This window comes from Rhipicephalus microplus, chromosome 6, assembly GCF_043290135.1.
Source record: "Rhipicephalus microplus isolate Deutch F79 chromosome 6, USDA_Rmic, whole genome shotgun sequence".
Classification (NCBI taxonomy): domain Eukaryota; kingdom Metazoa; phylum Arthropoda; class Arachnida; order Ixodida; family Ixodidae; genus Rhipicephalus; species Rhipicephalus microplus.
In genome coordinates this window covers 70,035,119-70,060,562 of record NC_134705.1, presented here as the reverse complement: position 1 = coordinate 70,060,562, position 25,444 = coordinate 70,035,119, and the positions used below count along the sequence as shown (strand labels likewise).

The window sequence follows — 25,444 nt, the reverse complement described above, 5'->3', positions numbered from 1 at the left end:
TCTGTGTTGGCTTGGCTTCCCTGGGCAACTTTGATTATTTGACCACAATTAGGTCACTTTAGGCTAACTATACTGGGCTACATTAAAGGACACCATGATATACTGTGCCGTATTAGTTTTGGCTATACATACCACGACTCATCAAAGCTTAACTTTGTACGAAAACAGGAAACCTGACTGGGGTTAGTTAGAATCAACTTATACTTTTGATTGATGATTGATTGATTGATATGTGGGGTTTAACGTCCCAAAACCACTATATGATTATGAGAGACGCCGTAGTGGAGGGCTCCGGAAATTTAACTTTTGCTTGACTTTAATAGTTGATACCGAATTCAACTAAAATTGATTAGTTTCAAGTACCCTTTGTTATGCAAAACCATGAGTTTGCTAGCAAAGTTCAGTTTGACTTAGCATAGCAAAGGCAACCTAGGTAGAGAAAATTCGGAGGAGCAGTGACACCAAATTTCAAAATTGAGATGTGGCGTTCATTCGATTGATCGGTATGAATGACTTTTTTTTATCAAAGTAGGAATGACGTCCATTACGCAGAAGTTGTTATATTTCGAGCGCAATGATCGTCCAAAGGCTCGACGACGCGTTGCCAGCCATGATACATCGACAGCATTCTTACGTGTTCAGCGAGCTCCTGCAGCGAGTAGTATTGAAAATTGGGCGGGTCGGAAATGATTCATTGTTGGAGGTAAACAGCGCTAAAAACTAAGACAGATAAATTGAAAAAGAAGAAGACGAGCGCTGTCATTTTGTGTGGCCACGCCTCAGGCGCTGGGTAACAAGGAGTGAGCAGTGATGACGTCGAACCTGGCAACGGCTTCACTTTCTTTGTTTTCCTTGGTTCGTCCAAGGCGTTGGTGTCAATCCTGCGTTTTCATTGCGCTACTTCGGGTGATTTTTAGTGGAGTCGTAAGCGTGAATGTGTATATTTGAAGCTACTATTGTCGCGAAGAAGCAACGCGCACGCAGTGTTCACACGTCTTACCAGCCGGCGTGGCGTAAGTGTGCGTCTCAAGCTGGCTCGTCCCTGCTCGGTCCAGCGTCAATTTCAGAATCACTGCTCAGACGAGGATCGAACCGACAATGATTCGGAACGCCGTGAGAGGCCCTGACTCTATAATTCGAAGCGCGCGTTCACTCTAGAGAAGTGAAGTGAAAACGCAAACACCGGAGCGGCCGGAAAACCACGCCCGCTCGCGTTGAAAATATTCGCATTCGTTCTTCCCTTGTGCCGCCGCTGCCCTTGCTACTTGGAGAATTGAGTTTTTTTTTTGCCTGCTTTCCGAGAACTATATTTCGTACTGAATTCTAGTAATTCAGGCCAGCTATTGAAAAGAAAAATGTCGCACCTTCTCAAACGTTGTTTCGGCAGATACACCAGCAGAAACGGTGCGAGCGAACGCAGCGGTGGCAGCGGATTCAACCAGCTGTACACAAAGCAAGACACGTTGGAAGTCTTGGGAAACGCCGACTAGCTGTTGATGCACCGTCCAATTTTAAAGTTATCGGCGATCGTAATCCGAACCAGGCTCTCGATGAACGCGTCTTCGTTGAAGCCGCCAAACTTCGTCTAGCGGAACGGGAAGTTTGCGATTTGAGCCGATGCGAGCCACCACCGACGCCTTTGCCGCCATGCTGAATCTGCAGGCGGCTGGTTTGATCACGTGGTTTTATGTAGCACAGCCAGAGCCGTGAGACGAAAACCGGATCCGGTTTCACGTGGCGGAAAATGTGGTCTAGGACATATTCTTGCACGCCGGCTGCGTGGCGTGGTTTTCCGGTCACTTGGGCGGCGAAACAAGCCAGTTTCCAAAGAGTTTCGCCGCTTTTGCTCTCTTCGAGGCCAAGTGTGAACGAACCCTTAGTATTTTCATCGTCCTTTGTGGACGCTCATGACGGCGTCGACGGCAATAAGAAGGCGAAGACATGCGTACACACGTGCGCGTCGAGCAGACCAAACACCAACAGAAAGTGGCGTCAACATTTTGTGTGGCCACGTGATCAGGTGCGGCGTGACCCCAGGAGATGACCACTTGGCAGTGCTGACAGCGCTGAAAATTCGTGGGCGTTGCAGGTGCTCTGAATTGGGTTAAATACTTGTCCTACTAATTGATGGTACAATATTAATTCATCCCTCCCTTACACAATTAGTGCTAAATCGAGATCAATAACACGCGATGATGCAAAAAAAAGATATGAGTCAAGTTGATGTCACTGTTCCTTTATTTTGTATGCTTGGCTAGCCTGCCAGTACGAGACCTTGGCATTACTGTCTGTTAGATCTCATTATTATTGTGTCAAAACACAGAAAAACGAGCCCTTAGGTATACACTTCTTTTCTTATTCATTAACGAGGGTCTCGTTAATGACTTGGTGTCATTAGGTTGTATACGAGGGCTATTAGTCAGCTGCTTGCTCATAATAAGTTTACGTGCTACGTGATGCCACATATGCGCATAAAAGAGTTTCACACTCGTCGCTTGGCTTATAGATGGCGCTGACTGACACTCCAACTTCTAAATTGACATATAAACCCAAAAAAGTGGATGGGGGGGGGGGGGGGGAAGGCCGCTGTGGTAGCTCAATGGTTAGAGCATCGAACGCGTTATTTGAAGGTCGTAGGTTCGATTCCTGCTCACGGCTGGTTATTTTTTCACCCAATTTTCTTTCTTATTTACATTCCATTGGTTCAAATAACTTCCCCTGTACATTCCTGGGCATTACTGTCCGTTAGATCTCATTCATTATTATTGTGTCAAAACACGGAAAAACGAGCCCTTAGGCACCCTTATATATATATATATATATATATATATATATATATATATATATATATATATATATATATATATATATATATATATTGAACGCGCTTTTCGAAAGGTCGTAGGTTCGATTCCTGCTCACGGCTGGTTATTTTTTCACCCACTTTTCTTTGTTCTCATTTACATTCCATTGGTTCTAATATCTTCCCCTAGACATTCCTTGGCATTACTGTCCGTTAGATCTCATTAATATTGTGTCAAAACACGGAAAAACGAGCCCTTAGGTATACAATTCTTTCCCTCATATATATATATACATATATATATATATATAAATATATTATATCTATATATAGATAAATATATAGATAAATATAATTATCTATATATTGTAACGAGGGCAGTGGGCAAGGAGCTCGAGTATAGAAAAGGAAGAAGACTTGCTGTGATCGCAAGCTTGCGTTCAGTTAGCCCTTGCGCTAAATAAGCTTTCGTTCACCGAGTCAACTCCTGCTTGTTCAACAACGCATTTCAAGTGGTGGAAGTGCGGGGTACATCTGGTCCTCACCCTGGGACTTCGCAGCCGCACACTCCAACGACCTCCTACAATGACTGATCCGGGGCTATCTCAGGCCGCTACTCAAGATCTCGTACCTGTGCCTGTCTTCTGCGCCGCCACTCTCCGGCCACGCGACCCCCCCATATTTGGTGGCACAGAGGACCAAGATGTGGACAACTGGATTGCCGAGTATGAACAGGTGAGCGCATACAATAAGTGAAATGCAGCCGATAAGCTCACAAATGTGAGTTTTTACCTGACTGACGTGGCACAACTATGGTACAGAAATCATCAAAGTGATTTCAGTACCTGGTCGGAATTGGCGAAAACCCTCGCGGAAGTTTTGGCCGTCCTGCTGTCCGCCGCCTTCGTGCTGAACAGCGCTTGCGGGGCAGAGTACAGAGAGCAGATGAAACTTTCACGAGCTACATCGAAGATGTGCTATTTCTCTGCAAGCTCGTGGATTCGACTCTGGACGAGGCAGGCAAGATCAAGAACATCATGAAAGGAATCGACGACGGTGCATTCCAAATGCTGGCTGCGAAGAGTCCCCAAACGGCCGCCGAGGTGATTCAGCTCTGTCAAAGCTATTATGAGCTGCGTAGGCAGCGCGCTTCTTCACGTTGCGCTGCTCAAGACACCATGGATATCTCATCCCTCGACTATCGCCACGGCATTGCCTATCACTATGCGTTGATGCCACTCATAAAGCAATTCATACGCGAGGAGGTCGCCCGGCAGCTATCTATAATCACAAGAACTACTGAGCCGATGGCACCTTTGTCGCTTTCGCTTCGCCAGATTATTCAATTGTAAGTTGCCGAAGCATTGCTGCCAGCTCAGGCTCCATCAACTGTTACCGCACCACTAATGTATGCAGCCGCAGTTGCTCGGCCACGTGCGCCAGCGTCTCCGGCCATCTACGAAGCTACTCGCCACGTTTATTCGTCGATGCCACCTTCCCGCTCGCTGACCGTCCCGTCTCCGGCTGTATATGAAACAGCTCAGAACGTTTATATGACGCCGCCGCCTGCGCGACCATTTACGGTACCTTATTCAGCCAACAGTGCCCCTACCGTCAGCCAATGGAGCACTCCGGATAATCGGCCGGTATGTTTTTCATGTGGCATCCCAGGCCACGTAGCTCGTTACTGCCGTCGTCGCAGCTTACTTTCTCATGATATTGCAGGGGTCTCACGTTACGTGCCCACTCAGCCGCGATATCCCGTTCCTGCCGATCCACCTCTAGACGTACGTCCCGGTCGCCGATCATCCGGCTCAAGCCATTCACCTTCTCCTCGTCGTCGATCTATTTCTTTAATGTTACGTCGCAACAGCCCACCGCGAGGGGAAAACTGACGGGCGCAGTTCCGGAGGCAAGAACTGTGGTGGCAGCGAAAATTTCAAGACCTATATAACTGCTGTCCCCCGAACGAAATTGAACTTTATATTGATGGCGTTAGGTGCACGGACTTCTTGACACTGGAGCTGCCGTATCTGTAATTAGCGAGAAACTGTGCCGAAACTTGAAGAAAGTGACCACGCATCTTACTGACCTATCTTTGCAGACAGCTACGTCCCATCGTATTCAGCCTTCCGCTTTGTGCACTGCACGAGTCGTCATTCAAGGTGCGATGTACGTCGTCACATTTGTACTTTTATTCCGTTCTTCGCATGACGTTATCCTTGGATGGGACTTTCTTTCGTCAAATTCTGCTTTGGGCGACTGTACTCGTTCCGAACTCGCGTTATCTGTGCCGTGCTATGACCCCAACGATGGCGCTTCGTGTAGAGTGTTTGCTGCTTCTGACGTTGACATTGCGCCTTTCTCAGCTGTTGTTGTCTCGGTGTCGTGTGCCTCCCCTCCGATTATCACCTATGTTGTTTATGCCATTGGTCCCATCTGCGTACCGTCGAAATATCATGCTTCCGTTTGCCATCGTCGTTTTTCGCAACGTTCACGCTGCCATTTATGTGTGCAATCCCTCGGACAGCCCGTCATCCCTAGTACGTGGAGAATGCCTGGGAAGCTACGAACCTTACGAGTGCAATCTTCCGGCTACTATACCCGATTCTATGGTTTCACTCCCAATTTGCGCTGTCACTCCTACCAACACGCCTAATGATGTTCTCGACGTATTCTCGGAAGCCATCGACTCTGAACTCGCACCAACTCAGCGCGAAGAGATTATAAATCTTTTTCTCCGCTTTCGTTCTTCATTCGATCGTGACCAGTCAGGCTTAAGCCGAACCTCTGCGGTCGTTCACCGTATTGACACCGGTCAACAAGCCCCGCTACGACAGCGCCCGTACCGTGTGTCATCTGCTGAACGCCGTGTCATCAATGAACAAGTGGACGACATGTTGAAACGTGGCATCATCGAGCCCTTTAACAGTCCCTGGGCTTCACTGGTTGTTCTCGTCAAAAAAAAAAAGACGGATCTATTCGGTTCAGCGTTGACTACCGCCGACTCAACAAGATAACGCGCAAAGACGTACACCCTCTGCCGCGAATCGATGATGCTTTGGACTGCCTACAAGGAGCACAGTTATTTTCTTTGTTAGATTTACGCTCCGGCTACTGGCAGGTGCCTATGGCAGAGGGTGACCGCCCGAAGACAGCCTTTGTAACACCGGATGGACTATATGAATTCACCGTTATGCCCTTTGGCCTCTGCAATGCGCCTGCCACTTTCGAAAGGATGATGGATGCCATCTCTCGAGGTCTGAAATGGAAAACGTGCCTCTGTTATTCGGACGACATTGTGGTATTTTCAAGCGACTTTGCGACCCACCTCAGCCGCCTCGAGCAAGTTCTTACGTGCCTTTCCACGGTGGGTTTTCAACTTAACTTGAAGAAATGCCACTTCAGCGCTCGCAAGCGTGTAATTCTCGGCCATGTGGTTTCTAAGGACGGCATTCTCCCGGACCCTACGAAACTTATTGCAGTCGTGGCGTTCCCAAAGCCAACCACCATCAAAGAGCTCCGAAGCTTCATCGGCCTATGCTCTTACTTCTAGCGCTAAGTCCGCAATTTCGCCTCCATTATCGCCCCCTTGACCAATCTTCTTGCCGGAAGTTCTGATTTGTCAGCGTGGTCGCAGGCGTGTGATGATGCATTTCAGGAACTCCGATGGCTTCTCACCACGCCTCCCATACTCCGACATTTCGATCCCTCTGCTCCAACGGAGCTTCATACAGACGCTAGTGGTGTCGGGCTAGGGGCCATACTGGCCCAACGCAAGGATGGCTTTGACGAGTACGTCGTTGCCTATGCCAGCCGCACCCTCAGTAAAGCCGAGAAGAATTACAGTGTAACTGAAAAGGAGTGCCTCGCCATTATTTGGGTAATCGAAGAATTTCGGGCTTATTTATATGAACGTCCGTATGATATTTTAACACACCACCATGCGCTTTGCTGGTTATCTTCACTAAAAGATCCTAATGGCCGGCTCGCTTGTTGGGCATGGCGGTTACAAGAGTTCGATATCCGTGTTATCTACCGTTCTGGCCGGAAGCATTCCGACGCCGATGCCCTGTCACGTTCGCCATTGGCTTCAGAGCCTGTCGGCTCGCCTATCTCCACCAGTGCTGCCTTGGCCATCAGCATTTCGGACATGCCTTCCGAGCAACGCAAAGATGCTTGAATTTCTTCTCTTTTGGACTTGCTCTCAAACCGGACGCCCGCTCCAGTTTCCAGGACGCTTCGCCGTCAAGCAGGACACTTCGCTATACGGGATAACCTGCTTTACCGCCGAAACTACAGCTCAGTCGGCCGTAAGTGGTTGCTCGTCATTCCCGGACATCTGCGCTCTGACATCTGTGCCACGTTCCACGATGATCCGCAATGTGGCCACGCTGGTGTGTTAAAAACATACACTCGCTTGCAGCTGCGGTACTACTGGCGCGGTAGTACCGTTTCGTTCGCCGTTACGTAAGGTCTTGCCTTACGTGCCAGCGACGCAAAATGCCCAATCAACATGCCACAGGTTCCTTGCAGCCGTTGCCATGTCCAGCACGAGCTTTCGATCGTGTCGGAATCGACCTTTACGGTCCGCTTCCCTATACTTCGAGTAGCAACCGCTGGGTTATTGTCATTATCGACCACCTAACGCGGTACGCTGAAACAGCTGCGTTACCTTCTGCTACCGCAAAAGACGTTTATTTTATTTATTTACATTTCACCTACATCGCCGTGAGTCATTACGTAGTTGAGGTACACATAATAATTTAACTACATAGTTTTCAATCAAAACAATAGATTCAACAAATAAAACAGCACTCAAAATATTTTAAGAGGAAAAAAACACTCGAATATTGGTGAGTGAAAACAACGTCACAGTCATGCATTTGAAAACACGCACACGCGTCAAGAAAGCAAACCGTTCTTTGTGGCAGTGATATTGTAGGAGTTGTTACAATGCAGAAAAAAAGGATTCATTATCAGTTTCATTGACGAGATCATCCGGTAGACGGTTCCATTCCTGTATTGTTTTTACGAAAAAAGAACTACCGAAAGAGTGGGTTTCGTAACGGTATTCTAATATTTTTCGTGAATGGTCCTGATGATTAGAGACGTACGTTGCATGTTTTATACTGCAAAACCTGGTTTTAAGGCATGAGCACCTCGGGAGTTACTAAGCGACCGCGGCCGCGTTTTTCTCTCCGATGCCATGAAAGCGTTGTTGAGCGAGTGTCGCATCATACCCCGCAGCTCCACCACTTGAAACGGGTTGTTGAACAAGCAGGAGTTCACTCGGCGAACGAAAGCTTTACTTAGCGCAAGGGCTAACTGAACGCAAGCCTACGATCACAGCAAGCCTTCTTCCTTTTCTATACTCGAGCTCCATGCCCTCTGCCCTCGTTCCAATATCTCTCTCTCTCTCTCTCTCTCTCTCTCTCTATATATATATATATATATATATATATATATATATATATATTTACTTGGGGACGTTAAACCCCGCATATAATCAAGAAACGACGTTAGGCCAGCGCTTAGCCCTTCCTCCCCCTCCCACAGCTACTACGCAAAAATAGCGACACAGAGTCGATGCAGAAAAGTAAGCGACGGCCAGTCTATTTGGCTTTGAACGTCGTAACGCCGTCTAACAAAGTGATGTGAGAGGCCATGAGATAACTACGAGACGAGATATGCACCACTGCACGTGTCGCGTCAGTGAATGGCGCGTCGATCCATTTTGTCACATGATCCCTGGTGTGTGCACTCTTGCTCACGCCTCATCATACAAGCGCGGTTTCCTTCATCGAGCTTCTAATACTTACGTCGACAATGAGCAAGCAGGCTTCCATGCTGATGTAGCTGACGTGGTAGAACTGCAGAGCAGAAAATTGATAAAATCAATGGCAGGTGTGAAAATTCACTCATCAACATGCAAAGTAGGTGTCATACAGCACTTGGCTCCGCCACTGTGGTCTAGTGGCTAAAGTACTCGGCTGCTGACCCGCAAGTCGCGAGATTCAATCGCGGCTGCAGCGACTGCATTTCGACGGAGGCGGAAACGGTTTAGGACCGTGTGCTCAGGTTTGGGTGCGCGTTAAAGAGCCCCAGGTGGTCAAACTTTCCGGAGTCCTCTACTATGGCGTCTCTCATATTTAGCTTGGGGTATTGGGACGTTAAACCCCACCTATAAATAGGCGTCTATTTGAAAATTAGTTCCGAGACCTGGCGTAGCTCTGTGGTAAAATGCTTCGTTGCCACGCAAAATACTTAAGTTTGATTACAGCTAAGACCCTGACATTTGTTCTTTGCATTCATCGGGTTGACGCTACCGATGCCGGGTATTTTCAACGCTTGCACGTTAAAATTGCCCATGTGAGCAGTGGGTACCTCCCTTTGGGGGACGCGGCTGCTGCTCGTCTTCTCTTTTATTATCCCTAGCAGCATGGTAGGATTGGAGACCAATGTAATGCTCTCTTCTGCGATAAAGGAACGCTCACAGTTCTTCGACTGGTTAAAATGTCAATAGGGGCGGGTACCTACGAAGCTTGCTCACATTGTATGAAAATTAAAAAATAAGCATGACAACGTCCACCTCTAGAAAATGATTATGCCCATGTGCTCAGATTTGGGTGCATGTTAAAGAACCTCAGATGGCAAAAATTTCCGGAGCGCTCCGCTACAGCGTCTTCCATAATTATATCGTGGTTTTGATACAAAAAAGTGATAAATATATAAATACAGCAATAAATTCATACCAAAGCCAGTGTAGGAGACATTTACACAAAAACAGTTAGCAGTTTTCTCGAATAAGCACAGCTTCATGCACGCAAACCAATTTACACTTCTCAATAGACCACTGCCAGCCGTCGCTTTCCCAGCACAGCCGTGACGAGCATTGAGGGCAGAGGTGGGCCAAGGCGTTTTAGTAACTTGAAACGAACATAAACGGATGCACGAATGGTCATCCCCATAGCGTCACTACAGTTTATGCTTGAATTGGATCCTGTACGCGAAATATTAGATGTGCATTGTCCCCTGAACTGCTTTGTCATGCAGCCACCCATGCGTTCTTATCATGTGCAATGAACTATTTGACTTCGTTTTGTTCGTTATCGACTGCGCAAGCGGAGATGGTAGGTTGTAGCCGAAAAGCGCGAAATCGAGATATGCTCGGCTCTTAGTGTTGACATTGTACGCATGCTTTTTAGAAGTACGGGTATCACCTGTAGGAAGTATATCGAAGGCGACGGAGAAACCCCTCTCTTCTCTATGAGAAAAGGGTGGTTTTATCAGTCGCTCAGGCGTTGAAAGGTGGGTTGTGCTTATGTCACGCTCTTTTCATGTGCGGTAAGTTCGCGTTGCCGATATTTTACGATGAGCCTTAAAAGTTTTGTTTTACGTAGCCCCAGTGCCAGATTAATAGTTTAGCTCATTGCATGGGTATGCGCAGATAAGTTCGTGTCTTATTTTGCGCCGTTGTCGGCCTCTTCAGTTATGAGCGAGCGTCTGTGGTGGCCCGACTTCTTTCATGTGTTCTTGTTTGCACGCCCAGTTTTTTAAGATAAATAACATACGGGATGCTGGGTGAATAATGAGAGCCACAGAGAGACATGGCATACGTTATTTACTGAATCTCCCCCTTTCCTTGCCCCCGTGACGTGGTTTAGGCACTACCGACACTGGCGAACCAGCGATAATCACAAAACGCCAGGTGGAACATTTCCCTTTTGTCCCAACTTTGTTTGTGGTGTTACTCTCTGCATGTTTTTGTTTAGGTCACTTACATGACTCTCTCATATGTGAGGGTGGCCGCAAATTCTGCTGGTGCGCTATTGGCGTTACCGAAACACGCAGGTTGGCGAATGCACCGCTGCTTATCATTTCATGAGGTATCCAATATTTTGAGTCGTCCGTATACTTCCTAAACAGGTATGTGGGAAGGCAGTGCACGTGGCAGCACCAGCTGTGTCGGCTCGAGCATTCTTTGCCATGGGCGTGCGTAGAGCTTGTCATGAGGGGGACGGGGATGGGGAAGGCAAAACCACACAGTCTCCCCGCATGAATTGCTCGTATACAAGCACACTCCTCAGTGAACCAAGACACGAAAGTGAAGCGATGGCATCCATCTCTCAAGTATACCTGTTCTTAATGGCCGGCATTCAGGGTGAAAAGTGTGAGTTAAACAGTTCTGGGATGACACCGCCTTCGATTGCCACTATCGCCATAAACGTGCACGTCAACAGCTATTTACGCTGAAGAATGATGGAAAAGTCCGACTGAGTGAAGTTCTGGGGCTGACACTCGAATTGGCAGGAGTGGTGCCCTCTCCCTTCCTCCCGCTTTCCCGTGTGTACACAACTATGGTACTAAGGCCCAGCCCAGATCGCCAGCGAAAGAGTGCGTGTGATCCACTAGTCTGATCAGCCGCACAAGGATCAATTGCAGCCGCCATGACTCTGATGTTCTGCTGCCATTAGGAAGACGCTCACGCTGCTCTGCTCTCTCGCTTTACTGATACTCTGCCATGATTTATAAACGCGGTACGTGACCAGAATTCTCGGTTTCCTTCACGTGCTTTTCCGCATGCCACGTGATCTAATGGGCATTTCACACGAAACAGCGCAGCAACGACACATTTCGCTTGGGGTGTCTTCATAAACGACATTCTAATTCAATTCAGGAAGTGCGCGCACAAGTCTTTAAAAATAGAATATTTTCAAATATGTGCTTTTGTTCTGCCTCGTCGTGGTAGTCTAGTGAATAAGGTACTCGGCTGTTGACCTGCAGGTCGCGGGATCGAATCCCAGCTGCGGCGGCTGCATTTCCGATGGAGGCGGAAATGTTGTAGACGCGTGTGCTCAGATTTGGGTGCTCGTTGAAGAACCCCAGGGGGTCGAAATTTCCAAAGCCCTTCACTTCGGCGTCTCTCATAATCATATGGTGGTTTTGGACGTTAGAACCCACATATCAATCAATCCTCAATGTGCTTTTATTCTGAGCTATCATTACACTACACAGTTGAACGCTGGCAAGATGCTGCAAAGAAGGATATACAGGAGATAGGGTGTTACTACCTTATTAACGGGACTCAACTGTACGTATAGCGGTTATACAGAGCGTGTTTATTTCAGAAAATTTCGGGCCACACGTACCAAAAGCGTGTGCAAGTTTCAATATATGTTGAATAGAGAGATGCTCAAGCTGAAGCACCATTAGCCGGTGTTATCGTGCGCACATTGGCACCGGAAATAGTACCCACTCTCGGTGATCACCAGGTAAAAGATAAATGTTGTGTGACCTTGTGGTCGTGCTACAACTGCAAGGAAATTGCACGGAGTTAAAACCTCACCTTCCTCCATTCCCTATTGCTCCGGGGTCTTTTGCTGAAGAAGTAGTGGGCAGCAGCAGCTACGGGCTGCAATAAGAGAATGTGGTTGACCGCGATGAGTGAATCAACTGAAACGGTAAATGTTACAAAGGTGGCATTTGAAACGAACGTTACAATGAGCATCAAGCACACAATAGACACGCAAGAAACACTCCTGTGTACAGGTGCCATAGTTACGGCGGGTATGTGGCTGTCTGTTTTTAATGGCTTTTCTTTACCAATTTTGACGGCCCAGACTCGGCTGGCAAGAGCACTCACATGAGACGCGTGAAATCGCAGGTGTCAGAACAGTAGTTACGAGTAGAGATGGGCATGGGCTCCGCGTAGCCCGAAAGCCTGAGCCCAGCCTGGCCCGCGGGCCGGGCTCGGGCAGCCCGATGGCTTTTCACATCAGACCTGGGGCAGGCTCGGGTCTGATGAAAAGCCCGAATCAAGCCAAAAATATGAATGATGTGCCGGAATTCCCTGTGTTCATATGAGGGCTTCTTTTTGCAAAAAAAAGTAAACTTTTTGTGGAAGGAAATTTTTGCTTTATCATTGTTTTCAAAGTTGGGGTGTATGGGAGTTAATTAGCTGAAATTCACGGCTTTTAACACTACGGGCTATGCGAACAGCACAGATATGTACTAGAAGTAAAAGAATTGGCAAACGTTTCGTAGATGTTTTGTTGTTTATCATATACCTATTGAAAATGAGAGATAAATGAGGGGAGGAAGGCAATTATCTCAATTCATGTACAATGTGATTGGGGTGTCACGTACTGTGACGACGAAATGAACATAAAGCACCTGCCTCTAGTTCATATTGTGCACATGAGGCACGTACTTTGTTTTTTGTTCACTTATGTTCTGCGTAGCTGCCTGCAAGAAAACGTAACTTGACAGTTCTGTTGAATCTTTAGGACAGTACAGCTGCCAATAAATTCGTTTCATGTCTAGAATATACTTTGCAACACTGGTGAGCGACGATGAATTGATTCTTTTCAAATCAAACCTGAGTTAAGCACCTGCTTCATCATCCTAAATAAGCGGGATGAAGTTAGCGAGGACTTGGTGATGAAATCACCAAGTGCGTGCTCCGAATCAGAACTTCTTGAGTTTTGGAAAGGGAAAGAAAAGAACTATACGAAACTTGCCAAACTTCCAAGAAAGACAATGGCGATTCCAGCTACAAGCGCCAACAGCTAGCGCAACTTCAGGGCTGCAGGATTCGTAATGCAGAAACGACGCACTTGATTGAAGCCCAAATAGGTGGACAACCTTTTGATTCTGCTTGAAAATTTGTGAATGGTTTTGCACTCGGTCTCAACTTTTATCAACAATTGAAAAAAAAGAAGCTACAGGGATGGACGGCACGCTTTTTTAATAAATGCATTTTCATTTTTTGTTGTCATGTACTTTATTTTATCGTTCATCGAGTCGGGCCAGGTCACGCTGGACCGGGCCTTGAGTATGAGACGCCGGGCAGGGCCTGGGCCACCCGTCATTATCGGGCCGGGCTGGCCCGCCTCCGGCAAGCATCGAGCTCGGCCGGGCCGCGAAATTGCGGCCCGTGCACATCTCAAGCTACAAGTCTAAATAACGTGGACGTATGAGCTCTAAAATTAAGTGCTCTAGGATATTCAATTGATAGAGGAATTTAGGCAATACGTTTCTGCCGGCTTCATAACTAGATTCAGTAGAATGATTCCACTAGAGATTTAACCTGCATGCCCGGTGGATATTGTTTTAATTTGTCTCGCTTTTTATGTACTATAGGCGTACATTGGAAAAGCACAGGATTGAAAATTTCATTATAAAAGATTGCTTCTAGTGCAGAAAAAATTGAAATATTTGAAACTGTTATCGCGGGTGTTCGGCTTTTGCTTACCGCAATATTTTTCGATGTCAAGGCTGAATTTAACATTTGCTCTTAACGTTTTATCGAAACGTTCTGCAGCTGATTTCAATACGCATCACTGTGAAATACGTCCACGCTATCATTTTGCTCTCATAAAAAAAGAGAATATGGCATACACAACTCCGAACGAAACAAGTTTTTTTATATTTATGCACGTTGGTGCGTTTGCTATTTCGCAGAGAAACGTCAAAAAAGTGCGAAATATAGATCGACGGTTTGGCGACATTAAGCACGATGCAGTGTTCAACGGGACGCTGGACGTCGATAATTTCTAAACATTTCATTCATTTTTTGAGGACCCCTGCAGGGGTGCTTTTCAAATAGCTTCCAAATAAGTATAGCGTGACGCACTGTAAAATCTTTCAATAAGCCTTTACTTTAGAAGTACAAATAAATGCCCCGCAATGCAGCATCAGTAATTATAATGTTTCCACTTCCTTTCAATTTAGTCTACAGAGGGTCGGCATGAAATTATGTACATTTCACCTTTTATAGGCCGTCCACTGTAATGTGTGTCGCCAAGACATGATGCCAGAGACTAGTTTACCTGCCAGGTCTGTGAAGGTTTAGTGAAAGAACATGCCAGAACGTAAACGTTTTTTTGTGCTACAAAATTAACTTTATAGCGATAAAATTCCATTGTGAAGTGGTCTGGGTAATTCTTTATTTCATGGCTACGCATACGTCATTCGTAAGGCTATTAGGAATTTTTCTTTTCACAACACAAGACAACACCACACCTAACGCGTTTACTGGTAAAACGGATTTACCGAACTGGTTAAGCTGGCTTGAGCGCTATTATAGGAAGCTTTCCTTAAAACGATAACGTAAATATATTGCTTACCACACTATTCCGGTTATTATATTGCTTGAAGAACTGCAGAAAAAAAGGCAAATGAGTGGTTGTTTTATAAGTAATTTTGTATACAACTTCAATGAAGCTAAAATGGTTGTTATCTTAAATAAAATGCAATTCTGGTATATTCTAACATTTTCACTCGATCAAAAATATTATCAATCAATGAACGACTTGCAATAGTTTACCATTAGGTTCGGCACTAGAGTCCGTCCTTCGATGTTCATATCATCTGCTATGTAGCTGTGCTTTGAGTGCTGTGAATGGTGCTCTAGTTAGGTTTATGTATTACTCATAAATTTTTGTAACGTCGGCGCCTCTCTCAAGCCTTACAACAACACTATAATATTCGGTATAGGGGTGGTTTACCGGCATTAAAAATGTGCACGCATAAAAAGAAATCTCGCTGGACTTGTTTTATTAAACGATCAACAATTCAATATTGTATATAATCCCAAACACAGGCTCGTAATATCACAAGTGTCATGTCAGCAAATGCGTTAGGGATTGCTTTAAGATGTGTGGAAAGTGACTTCATTTACGTTGTCAGTTTACTTACGTTGGCAAATTGATCCTACAAAAACTGAGTTGTGCAATAGCCTATACGTACAAATAATTTCAATAGAGGCGAAAATGTTTGAGGCCCGTGTACATAAACTTAGGTGTACGTGAAAGACCCCAAGTGATCGAAATTACCGAAACCCTCCACTATGGCGTCTGTCATTATGACATTGTGGTTTTGAGATGCTAAACCCGACATACCATTATTATTTTTACATAGAAACAAACAAAAAACACAAACCTGTCGGCCTTATCCAGCGAAAACGACACGCATAACTTTCATTTTCTGCTACCTCGGCTTTTTCTGCTACCTCGGCTAAGTGTTGCAGCAAGCGTATGGCAAGCCAAACATAACGATAATATGCTCTCGGTTACCGGAAGCTCGTAAAAACGCGAGCGCGCTAAACTTATGCCACAAATGACTTACGTGCAGCGGTAGGTCATAGTATCCCAAAGCAATCTGAAGAAAGAAAAAAAATGGATGTCAGAAAATACGTGATGAATGTCAGAAATGAATGTCGGCAAATGTGTGACCGGTCTTGCGAAGTGGTCAAATCTCCACGTGACATGTGTTCTTATATCCGTGTAGAGCTACCATGTTCTCCCCAGTGCAATGGTTTTGTGCTTAAAAACCATGAAGAAAAATTTTCGGGGAATATTCTATACCATTCGTTATAACCAAAGATCAATAAAAACGCACCTCACGTGTTTCCCATCAATATATTTTATGAATAGTGAATCAATAGAGCGAGAACAAGTGGCATGAGTATGCAACATTACTTAAAGTACACTAGGTTATGGGTTATGAAAATTGAGCCGTTCGCCGCCGTGAAACAGTATTTATGGTACTCGGCTGCAGTTTCAAAGGTTGCGGGTTTGATCCCGGAAGTAGCAGTTCATCATCATCATCATCATCAGCCTGACTACGTCCACTGCAGGACAAAGGCCTCTCCCATGTTCCGCCAGTTAACCCGGTCCTGTGCTTGCTGCTGCCAATTTATACCCGCAAACTTCTTAGTCTCATCTGCCCACCTAACCTTCTGTCTCCCCCTAACCCGCTTCCCTTCTCTGGGAATCCAGTCAGTTACCCTTAATGACCAGCGGTTATCCTGTCTACGCGCTACATGCCCTGCCAATGTCCATTTCTTCTTCTTGATTTCAGCTATGATATCCTTAACCCCCGTTTGTTCCCTAATCCACTCTGCTCTCTTCTTGTCTCTTAAGGTTACACCTACCATTTTTCTTTCCATTGCTCGCTGCGTCGTCCTCAATTTAAGCTGAACCCTCTTTGTAAGTCTCCAGGTTTCTGCTCCGTAGCTAAGTACCGGCAAGATACAGCTGTTATACACCTTCCTCTTGAGGGATAGTGGGAATCTACCTGTCATAATTTGAGAGTGCTTGCCGAATGTGCTCCACCCCATTCTTATTCTTCTAGTTACTTCAATCTCGTGGTTCGGCTCTGCGGTTATTACCTGCCCTAGGTAGACATAGTCTTTTACAACTTCAAGTGCACTATTATCTATCTCGAAGCGCTGATCCTTGCCGAGGTTGTTGTACATTACTTTCGTTTTCTGCAGATTAATTTTAAGACCCACCTTTCTGCTCTCCTTGTCTAACTCCGTAATCATGAGTTGCAATTCGTCCCCCGAGTTACTCAGCAATGCAATGTCATCGGCGAAGCGCAGGTTACTAAGGTATTCTCCATTTACTCTTATCCCTAACTGTTCCCATTCTAGGCTTCTGAAAACCTCCTGTAAGCACGCGGTAAATAGCATTGGGGAAATTGTGTCCCCCTGCCTTACACCCTTCTTGATTGGTATTCTGTTGCTTTCTTTATGAAGCACTATGGTAGCAGTTGATCCCCTGTAGATTTCTTCCAGAATGTTTATATATGCTTCATCTACGCCCTGATTCCGCAGTGTTTGCATGACGGCTGATATTTCTACTGAATCAAACGCCTTCTCGTAATCTATGAAGGCTATGTATAGTGGTTGGTTATACTCTGAGCATTTATCTATTACCTGATTGATAGTATGAATGTGGTCAATTGTTGAGTAACCTGTTTGAAATCCTGCTTGTTCCTTTAGTTGATTGAATTCTAATGTTTTCTTTACTCTGTTAGCAATTACCTTTGTAAATTGCTTGTATACTACAGAGAGCAAGCTGATCGGCCTGTAATTCTTCAAGTCCTTGTCATCTCCTTTCTTATGTATTAAGATGATGTTAGCGTTCTTCCAAGACTCTGGTACTCTTCCCGTCAGGAGACACCTCGTAAACAGGGTGGCTAGTTTTTCTAACACAATCTGTCCTCCATCTTTCAGCAGATGTGATGTTACCTGATCCTCACCAGCAGCTTTGCCCCTTTGCATGCTCTCCAAAGCTTTTCTGACTTCTTCTATCATTACTGGTGGGGTGTAATCCGGGTTACTGCTAGTTCTTATAGTATTAAGGTCGTGGTTGTCTCGGCTACTGTACAGATCTCTGTAAAACTCCTCCGCTATTTTAACTATCCTATCCATATTGGTAGTTATTTTGCCTTCTTTGTCCCTTAGTGCATACATCCGACTTTTGCCTATCCCAAGTTTCCTCTTCAATGCTTTGACACTTCCTCCGTTTTTCAGAGCGTGTTCAATTCTCTCCATGTTATACCTTCTTACATCGCATACCTTACGTCTATTAATCAACTTCGAAAGCTCTGCCAGTTCTATTTTGTCTGTTGTACTTGACACTTTCGTGATTTGACGCTTCTTAATTAGGTTCTTCGTTTCCTGGGAAAGCTTTTCAGTGTCCTGTCTAACTACCCTGCCTCCAACTTCCACTGCACACTCCGTAATGATACTCGTCAGATTATCATTCATTGTATCTACGCTAAGGTTGATTTCCTCACTAAGAGCCGAGTACCTGTTCTGCAGCGACACTTTGAATTCCTGTACTTTTCCTCTCAGTGCTAGCTGATTGATTGGCTTCTTGCGTATCAGTTTCTGTCGTTCCTTCTTCAAGTCTAGGTGAATTTGAGACCGTACCATTCTATGGTCACTGCATCGTACCTTGCCAATCACTTCCACATCCTGCACGATTCCAGGGTGTGCACTCATTATAAAGTCTATTTCGTTCTTATTTTCGCCATTAGGGCTTCTCCATGTCCACTTGCGGTTTTCTCGTTTTCGGTAGAAGGTATTCAAAATCCGTAAATTATTGCGTTCTGCGAATTCTACTAGTAGCTCTCCTCTGGCGTTCCTAGTACCGATGCCATAATCTCCTACTGCCTCGTCTCCAGCTTGCTTCTTCCCTACTTTTGCATTAAAGTCGCCCATCACTATAGTATACTGTGTTTTTACCTTACTCATTGCCGATTCCACGTCTTCATAGAAGCTTTCAACTGAAGCGTCATCATGGCTGGATGTAGGCGCGTAAGCCTGTACTACCTTCATTTTGTATCTTTTATTCAGTTTAATTACGATACCTACCACCCTTTCATTAATGCTATAGTATTCCTCTATGTTGCCAGCTATGTTTCTGTGAATTGGGAACCCCACTCCCAGTTCTCTTCTGTCTGCCAAGCCCCTGTAGCAAAGGATGTGCCCATTCTGTAGCACCGTATAGGCCTCATCTGTCCTCCTAACCTCACTGAGCCCTATTATATCCCATTTAACACCCTCTAGCTCCTCGAATAGTACAGCTAGACTTCCCTCACTAGATAAGGTTCTAGCGTTAAACGTTGCCAAGTTCAGGTTCCAATGGGGTAGCAGTTACATTCAGGTAAAGGCAAAAAAGTAGAGACCCATGCACTGTGCGCTTTCAGAGCACAGTGCACAATGCCTTTACTATGGCGTCCCTGATATTGATATCTTCATTTTGGGAAGTAAATTTCCAGATAATATTATGGAAATAAGGCCATTTTTACCTTAAAATGTAGCACTAGCAGGTATGTTCAGACTGTTACACGTGAACAACTACATGCAAGACTCCATTCGGCTTGGAACAAGCTGGATGGTATCTGTGACATGACCGGTGCGGTCACTATAGGGGACACTATACGCTGACTGCGTGCGTGCCTGTCCACGTGTCCATGATAACGCGCCCTTTCGGTGGCTATAAAAAGCCGGCGGCGATATGTATTGATGTCTTGCGCCTCATGTCTCGTTCCTTGTACTGAGACGGCACTGAGGCGTCGAATAAAGCAGTAAGCCACTGCTATCAAGCTCACCTGGTTTCCGATCTTTTTTTACTAGTTACAACAGTGACAATGAGGATGTTCGAAATTGGACTACCCGTTTAGCGCCCACTGTCATGGTGAACAGCGGCGGGTTTCTGGTTCACCAGTTAAAGTTTTTACCTGAGAAACGAAACTCCAAAAATTCATGTTCGGAGTTTCATCGGAGAGGCTATGTTTATCACGCTTTCAAATCTGCCGTTTCCGAAGACTCCCGTAGAAGCCAGCTGCAACGATATTATGAAGACCTTGCTAAACGACTACACGCCCAAGCGTTCGGTGGTAGTGGTACGGTACAAGTTCTGCCAGAGAGATTAACATCCAGGGAAAGGCTTCAGTCATACAGTTTTCCAAAATTAACTAGAGGGAACTTTGGCATTGCGATCGTTCAGCGACCATGGGAATGATGGGTAGTACACACATTTGCTTAGTTTTTGTACTTGCGGGCGGCGAATCGTACTTGCGGCTTCGTTTATTGCTGATGGCGGTTTTGTTTTGAAAGAAATAACGAACCCTTTTGAACTTAGTGACTTGATTCAAAACGGTAAGCTTAAAAAATAAGCTTGTGAAGCACAAACGGTGAACATTTGCCAATTTATGTTTTCGTGAAAAAACAGCTCCAAGCCACACTAACACACACGGAGCCAAAAGCAGGCCAAAAGTACTAAGTTTAGACAAATTGGTGTACTACCCATCATTCCCATGCTCGCTGAAGCGCCGTGTGTTGCAGCTCCCATAGACACTAGCGCCAGAGTTCCCTCTAGTGTATATTAAGAAACTTTACGGCTTCAGTGACTTGGTCGTGGGACTCAAGAAGATGGCAGCCACGAAAAACTTCGGTACGTTGTTTGAAGACATAATTGGGGACCGCCTTATTGTGGGAGAACACAACGACGGCATCCAGTACAAGCTCCTCGTGACGAGCGTGATGGACCTCTTCTTCGAAAAGGCTTACAGTGCAGCGCTGGGGATGGAAGCAGCCCAAGGACAGGACAAGGAGGTCCATAACAACGATGCCACCATCAGTGCCTGTGCCACTTACGATGACGTCAACTAGCATGGGGAGTTCTCTGCGCAAGGAAAAAAGAACTTTCCGCCTCAAAGGACCAATGTTGCCTGTGCTGGATGTGGTAGTTCACATGTGGCGAAAAAATGTCCGTATTTCTATAGCAAGTGGTTTAAATTATCATGAATTGGACACTTGAAAAAAAATGTGCGAAACTAAAATAAATTTATGACAAAATTAGATGCTATCATTCATAAAACTGTGTTGTTTAGAGAGTGAAAATGACAAATAAAAGGGGGGGGGGGGTAGAAGGTAAGCGTATCGATTGACGGCAAATAGGTCGAGATACAAATCGGCACGCGAGCTGGAGTCTCGATAATAAGTGAATGTGAGTTCCAGACATTGTTTCCACACTAGCACTGTAAAAAGATAAACGTAAGGCTAACAGCCTACATTGGAAGTTCGATTCCAGCAACCGGGCGAGTCGAAGTCTTGTAACCTATGAAGTAAGGACAAAACTTTGCCGTTGATCATTGCGCAAGACGTAAAGGGTCGTGTCATGCCAAATTTGGTGGGCCTGAATTGGTTTTCACAAGATAGGTTTAACTGGCTGCAGGACTTTTCAGCAAATACGGTGACATCTGAAATTTCTTTGATTCAAAAGTACATTGAAGTGTTCGAGAAAGACTTCAGTGTCATAAAAAAATTCAAAGCAAGCTTGGTGCGGAGGGACACTGCCCAGCCAATTTTTTCGCAAAGGGAGACCAGTGTCTTACGCACTTTTAGGACAGCGTAGAAACGGAGCTCCAGGTTAACGTGCAGAAGAGTTCTGGAGGGCAGCTGGCAGACCTCTTTAAGAGGTGTGAGTGTGCACCAGAGTTCCAGAGAAACAGTTTTTTCTAAAAATGAGCAACAATTGAGAGAGATAAATAATGACGTTGTTTCTTATCAACAAAGCTGCAGATCAGTGTGTTTGCTAATCTTCCATATTTCTCTCGAAAGACCAGATGGCGTTATTGAAAGGCCACGCGTGAGTAACTTTTAAGGTTTAATTAGTGTGGGGCTTTCTTATTGCCGATCGTCTCCTGTATGACATAGCACTCTTGTTTTTGCGGTTTTATTGTGCTGGTCGTTTTCAACCAGGTGCCACGTTTTAGTCACCTCAATATCTTCCTATCTATGTGAATTAGGATGCTGCCCGCAGGTCGTGGGATCAAATCCCAGCTTTGCTGCTACACTTTAGATGGAGGCGAGAACGCTGTAGGTCCGTGTGCTAAGATTTGGGTGCACGTTGAACAACTTTAGGTGGTAGAAATTTCCGCAGCCTTGCCCTACGGCGTCTTTCATAATCATATGGTGGTTTTGGGATGCTAACGCCACATATGAATCAATCAATATGTGCATTGGGAGGAGCATGTGCAATGCCGTGCATTAGCGAGAGCTGTGTGTGTGCTCTAACGTGTTAAACTGTGGTAATGTGCGTTTTGAAGTGAATCTATAGCATCCATGCACGTCTGTGTAATCAATTGCGCGTCAGTTTCATTTTGTTACGAGTTGGTTTAATTTTGTTCATGGTTGTTGCTATTACTGATTTTTCGTTTGTAGCCTCTTAACATAGGGGACATATGACAATATAAAAAGATGATTTCATCAAATAAATCTCAGTTGGCAGTTCAGCACTGGTCCTGTTCTACTGTCTTTGGTCCCGTCTTTCGTGCTGATTTATTTCATAAATGCTGAATGTTTTAGTGATTCAATCAGAGAGCATGTTTCCATCAAAATTTTAGAGGCAGTCACGCTTCTGCACAGTTCGACTTTCAAGAATTGCAAATTTTAATGACTTTTCGCACGATTGTGCATGGAAGATGGTGATTACAAAGTCTCCAGTCATTATGTCTACAAACTATCAAAATGATCGTATTGGATGCCATGAAACATACATTATTAAGACGTTAATCAAAATTCATGCATGAACGCGAATGTTTAATTACGCCTTTTCCTTTCTAGCTTCATTTCAATGGTCTCACTGCAACACACAGATAGTACCTAAATAGGCTCCATCTTTATCACCAGGAGATAGCTAATACGATTATTCATAGCAGTTATATCTCATAGGCTGACCATACGTGAACAGATAACAGTTCACACACACACACACACACACACACACACACACACACACACACACACACACACACACACACACACACACACACACACACACACACACACACACACACACACACACACACACACACGCGCGCGCGCGTGCGCGCGCACGCACGCACGCACACACGCTCGCACGCACACACGCACGCACGCACGCACGCACGCAAACACACACACACACACACACGCACACACACACACAAAAGAACCAAACGGAATCGTCTGAGCTGTCTAAAGGATACGTATTCTAATCAACTAGATCAGCTTGCTTTCTTTCTAATTCTTTTGAGTGTTACTAAGCGTCTAAAACGGGTGAACGAGAGGCCCATCTGGTGATCACTGAAACGCCTGTCAGGCCTCATATCGTATCAATACTTCGGCTTTGCTGATGCGTGCTATACTCAAAGTTAGTTGTTGTCCCATAAAGGGCTTTTATTACACCATCATGATATATATAAACAAAGCGATATAGAGAGTGTTTTGCTTTTGCAGTTATTTTGTAATTAATGCTGGTGCATCACAATCACGCGGTTCTGGTATATTAACAGTTTGAAACATAATCTTATACCATATAAAATTGTTAACTGCGTAAGAGAAAAAAATCACTGCATTTCAAGCTGCTTGAATATAAATATGGGGTGAAGCTTTCCGAGGTGATTATTGTGATTAAAGTTGAGATAGTACTGAGACTGATTGTGATTGTGATACTTACATAGTTTTTATTCAAAGAGATAGCGCTGAGACCGATTGTGATATAGCGGTGATCCTTATTTATAGCTGATATGAGGTTCCGAGTTACGTTTTGACTTCATAATCACAGCTTCATTAGCTACCGTCTCTGGTGTAGAATTTTCTTGTCAGTATTGCCGCCTTCCATCCGCTTCAAGTTGTCTCAACTGCACGTCAGCTTCATGTTTTTCCCGCTTAGCCTTTGCTTCCTTATTCCTAGTCTTTGGTGTAGAGCTTCGTTGTCGCCGTCGCCGCTTTGCATCCGCTTCCTTCTTTTTTGTCTCCGCGGTAGCTTCCCGTCGATGGCGACGCTGATACTTAGCACGTCGCGCTTTCCTGCGTTGGTCTTCGTCCATATGAGGGAAGATAATGTGTGGTATGGAACGTGGTTATATATATATATATATATAGCGTTGACAGCAGCTCCGTCATATATACAATTAACCACAACGCCCTCTGTTGCTTATAAATTGAAGGTTACATGCAATACGGTTACCACCAACGCCCTCTGTAGCTTAATGTTGAAGGTTACATGGTGTTATGAACAGACGGGAGAGGGCGGACATCGTGAAATCTTAAGGAGCTTCACCCCTAAAAAAAAAAAAGCTGACAAATTCCGCACAGTTAGCAATCGCTTTCCAGTGTTGCGGGACTTACCCGGTAGCCGAGGTATCCGACCTCCATGGCCGTCACCGCAATCTTTCCTTTGCAGAGAAACACTCCGACTTCGAGGGGCCTCGCTCGTCTCTGCAGCACACAACAGAAACAAACTAAGCTCGTATACGCTTGTTCATAAAACCAGAAAACAATATTACTTGCTGAAACGGCTCAGGCGTGCCAAGATTAATATAGGAGGTCTGAATATGGAAGTGAACCCTCAACATTGCAAGCAAGGCGATGTCCGAGAATATTTTTTGCCATTGCAGGACATTTGTTCTATCAATCAGTTAGCCAATGCAACAAGGTAATGGCATCGCGGCTCTCGCTTAGGTTTACATTTCGTACAATAAGACATATATCATAGGCATATCAGTCGGGGCGGGGGATCGCAACAGGGGCGCGAGCCCCACACTGAGGAAATGTGCGGGGGGGGGGGGGGTGCTCAGCTCCTCACTTTTCATAGTGGTCCCTCTTGCTGCACGCTGAGGAAACGGACAAGTAAGGGGAAGTTTTCCGTCACAGCAGTAATCACTCAATTATGTTCTTACGGGAAAATGAAAATGTTACGAGGCAATGTTACAACATAGTAGAATTTCGCCAACATTTCCTCTGTGATGATTCTCTTAGTGGACCTTCACGGTGAGGATCGCCTCTGCGACGCCATCGCGTCTTGTTCTGCAGAGCAGGTAAGTGCTCAACAGGGGCCCTATAATATTACGTCGGTTGTTCATGATTTTATTTTAACGTGCCTTGTTGATGAAGTTACGGATGGGAACAAGCAAACTTTTTAAAGACCGGTCAAAACATTTGCTGCTTCCGGAAACAATTTCCACACACAAAAAAAATAGATGTTACCGCTGCTCTGTCAAAACTATTGCTGAGTGTGAAGAATCGTTTTGGGGGCGGAAATTGGACTAAGGGCGCCATTTTTCAGCCGGTCAACGCATGATTGAATTCGTGGTATTGAATAAAGTGAGTCGTGTCACCTCTCTCTCTCTCTCTCTCTATATATATATATATATATATATATATATATAGCTGCCGTGGTAGCTCAGTGGCACAGCATCGAACGCGTTATTAGAAGGTCGCAGGTTCGTTTTCTGCTCATGGCAAGCTGCCTTTTAACCTACTTTTCTTTCTTCACATATACATTACAATTG

At 45.2% G+C, this 25,444-nt stretch overlaps 1 protein-coding gene across 1 annotated transcript in view; it reads right to left on the bottom strand.

The window, feature by feature from the left end:
• The window catches only part of LOC142764796 (uncharacterized), a 51,364-nt gene that overhangs the window by 6,000 nt on the left and 19,920 nt on the right, over positions 1-25,444 (bottom strand). The window contains exons 5-9 of the mRNA XM_075865327.1: positions 24,282-24,371; positions 15,935-15,967; positions 14,935-14,967; positions 12,153-12,218; positions 8,626-8,676 (exon numbers count right to left, since the gene is read on the bottom strand). Coding sequence (XP_075721442.1) covers positions 8,626-8,676; positions 12,153-12,218; positions 14,935-14,967; positions 15,935-15,967; positions 24,282-24,371 — 273 coding nt within the window. The remainder of the gene's footprint in view (positions 1-8,625; positions 8,677-12,152; positions 12,219-14,934; positions 14,968-15,934; positions 15,968-24,281; positions 24,372-25,444) is intronic.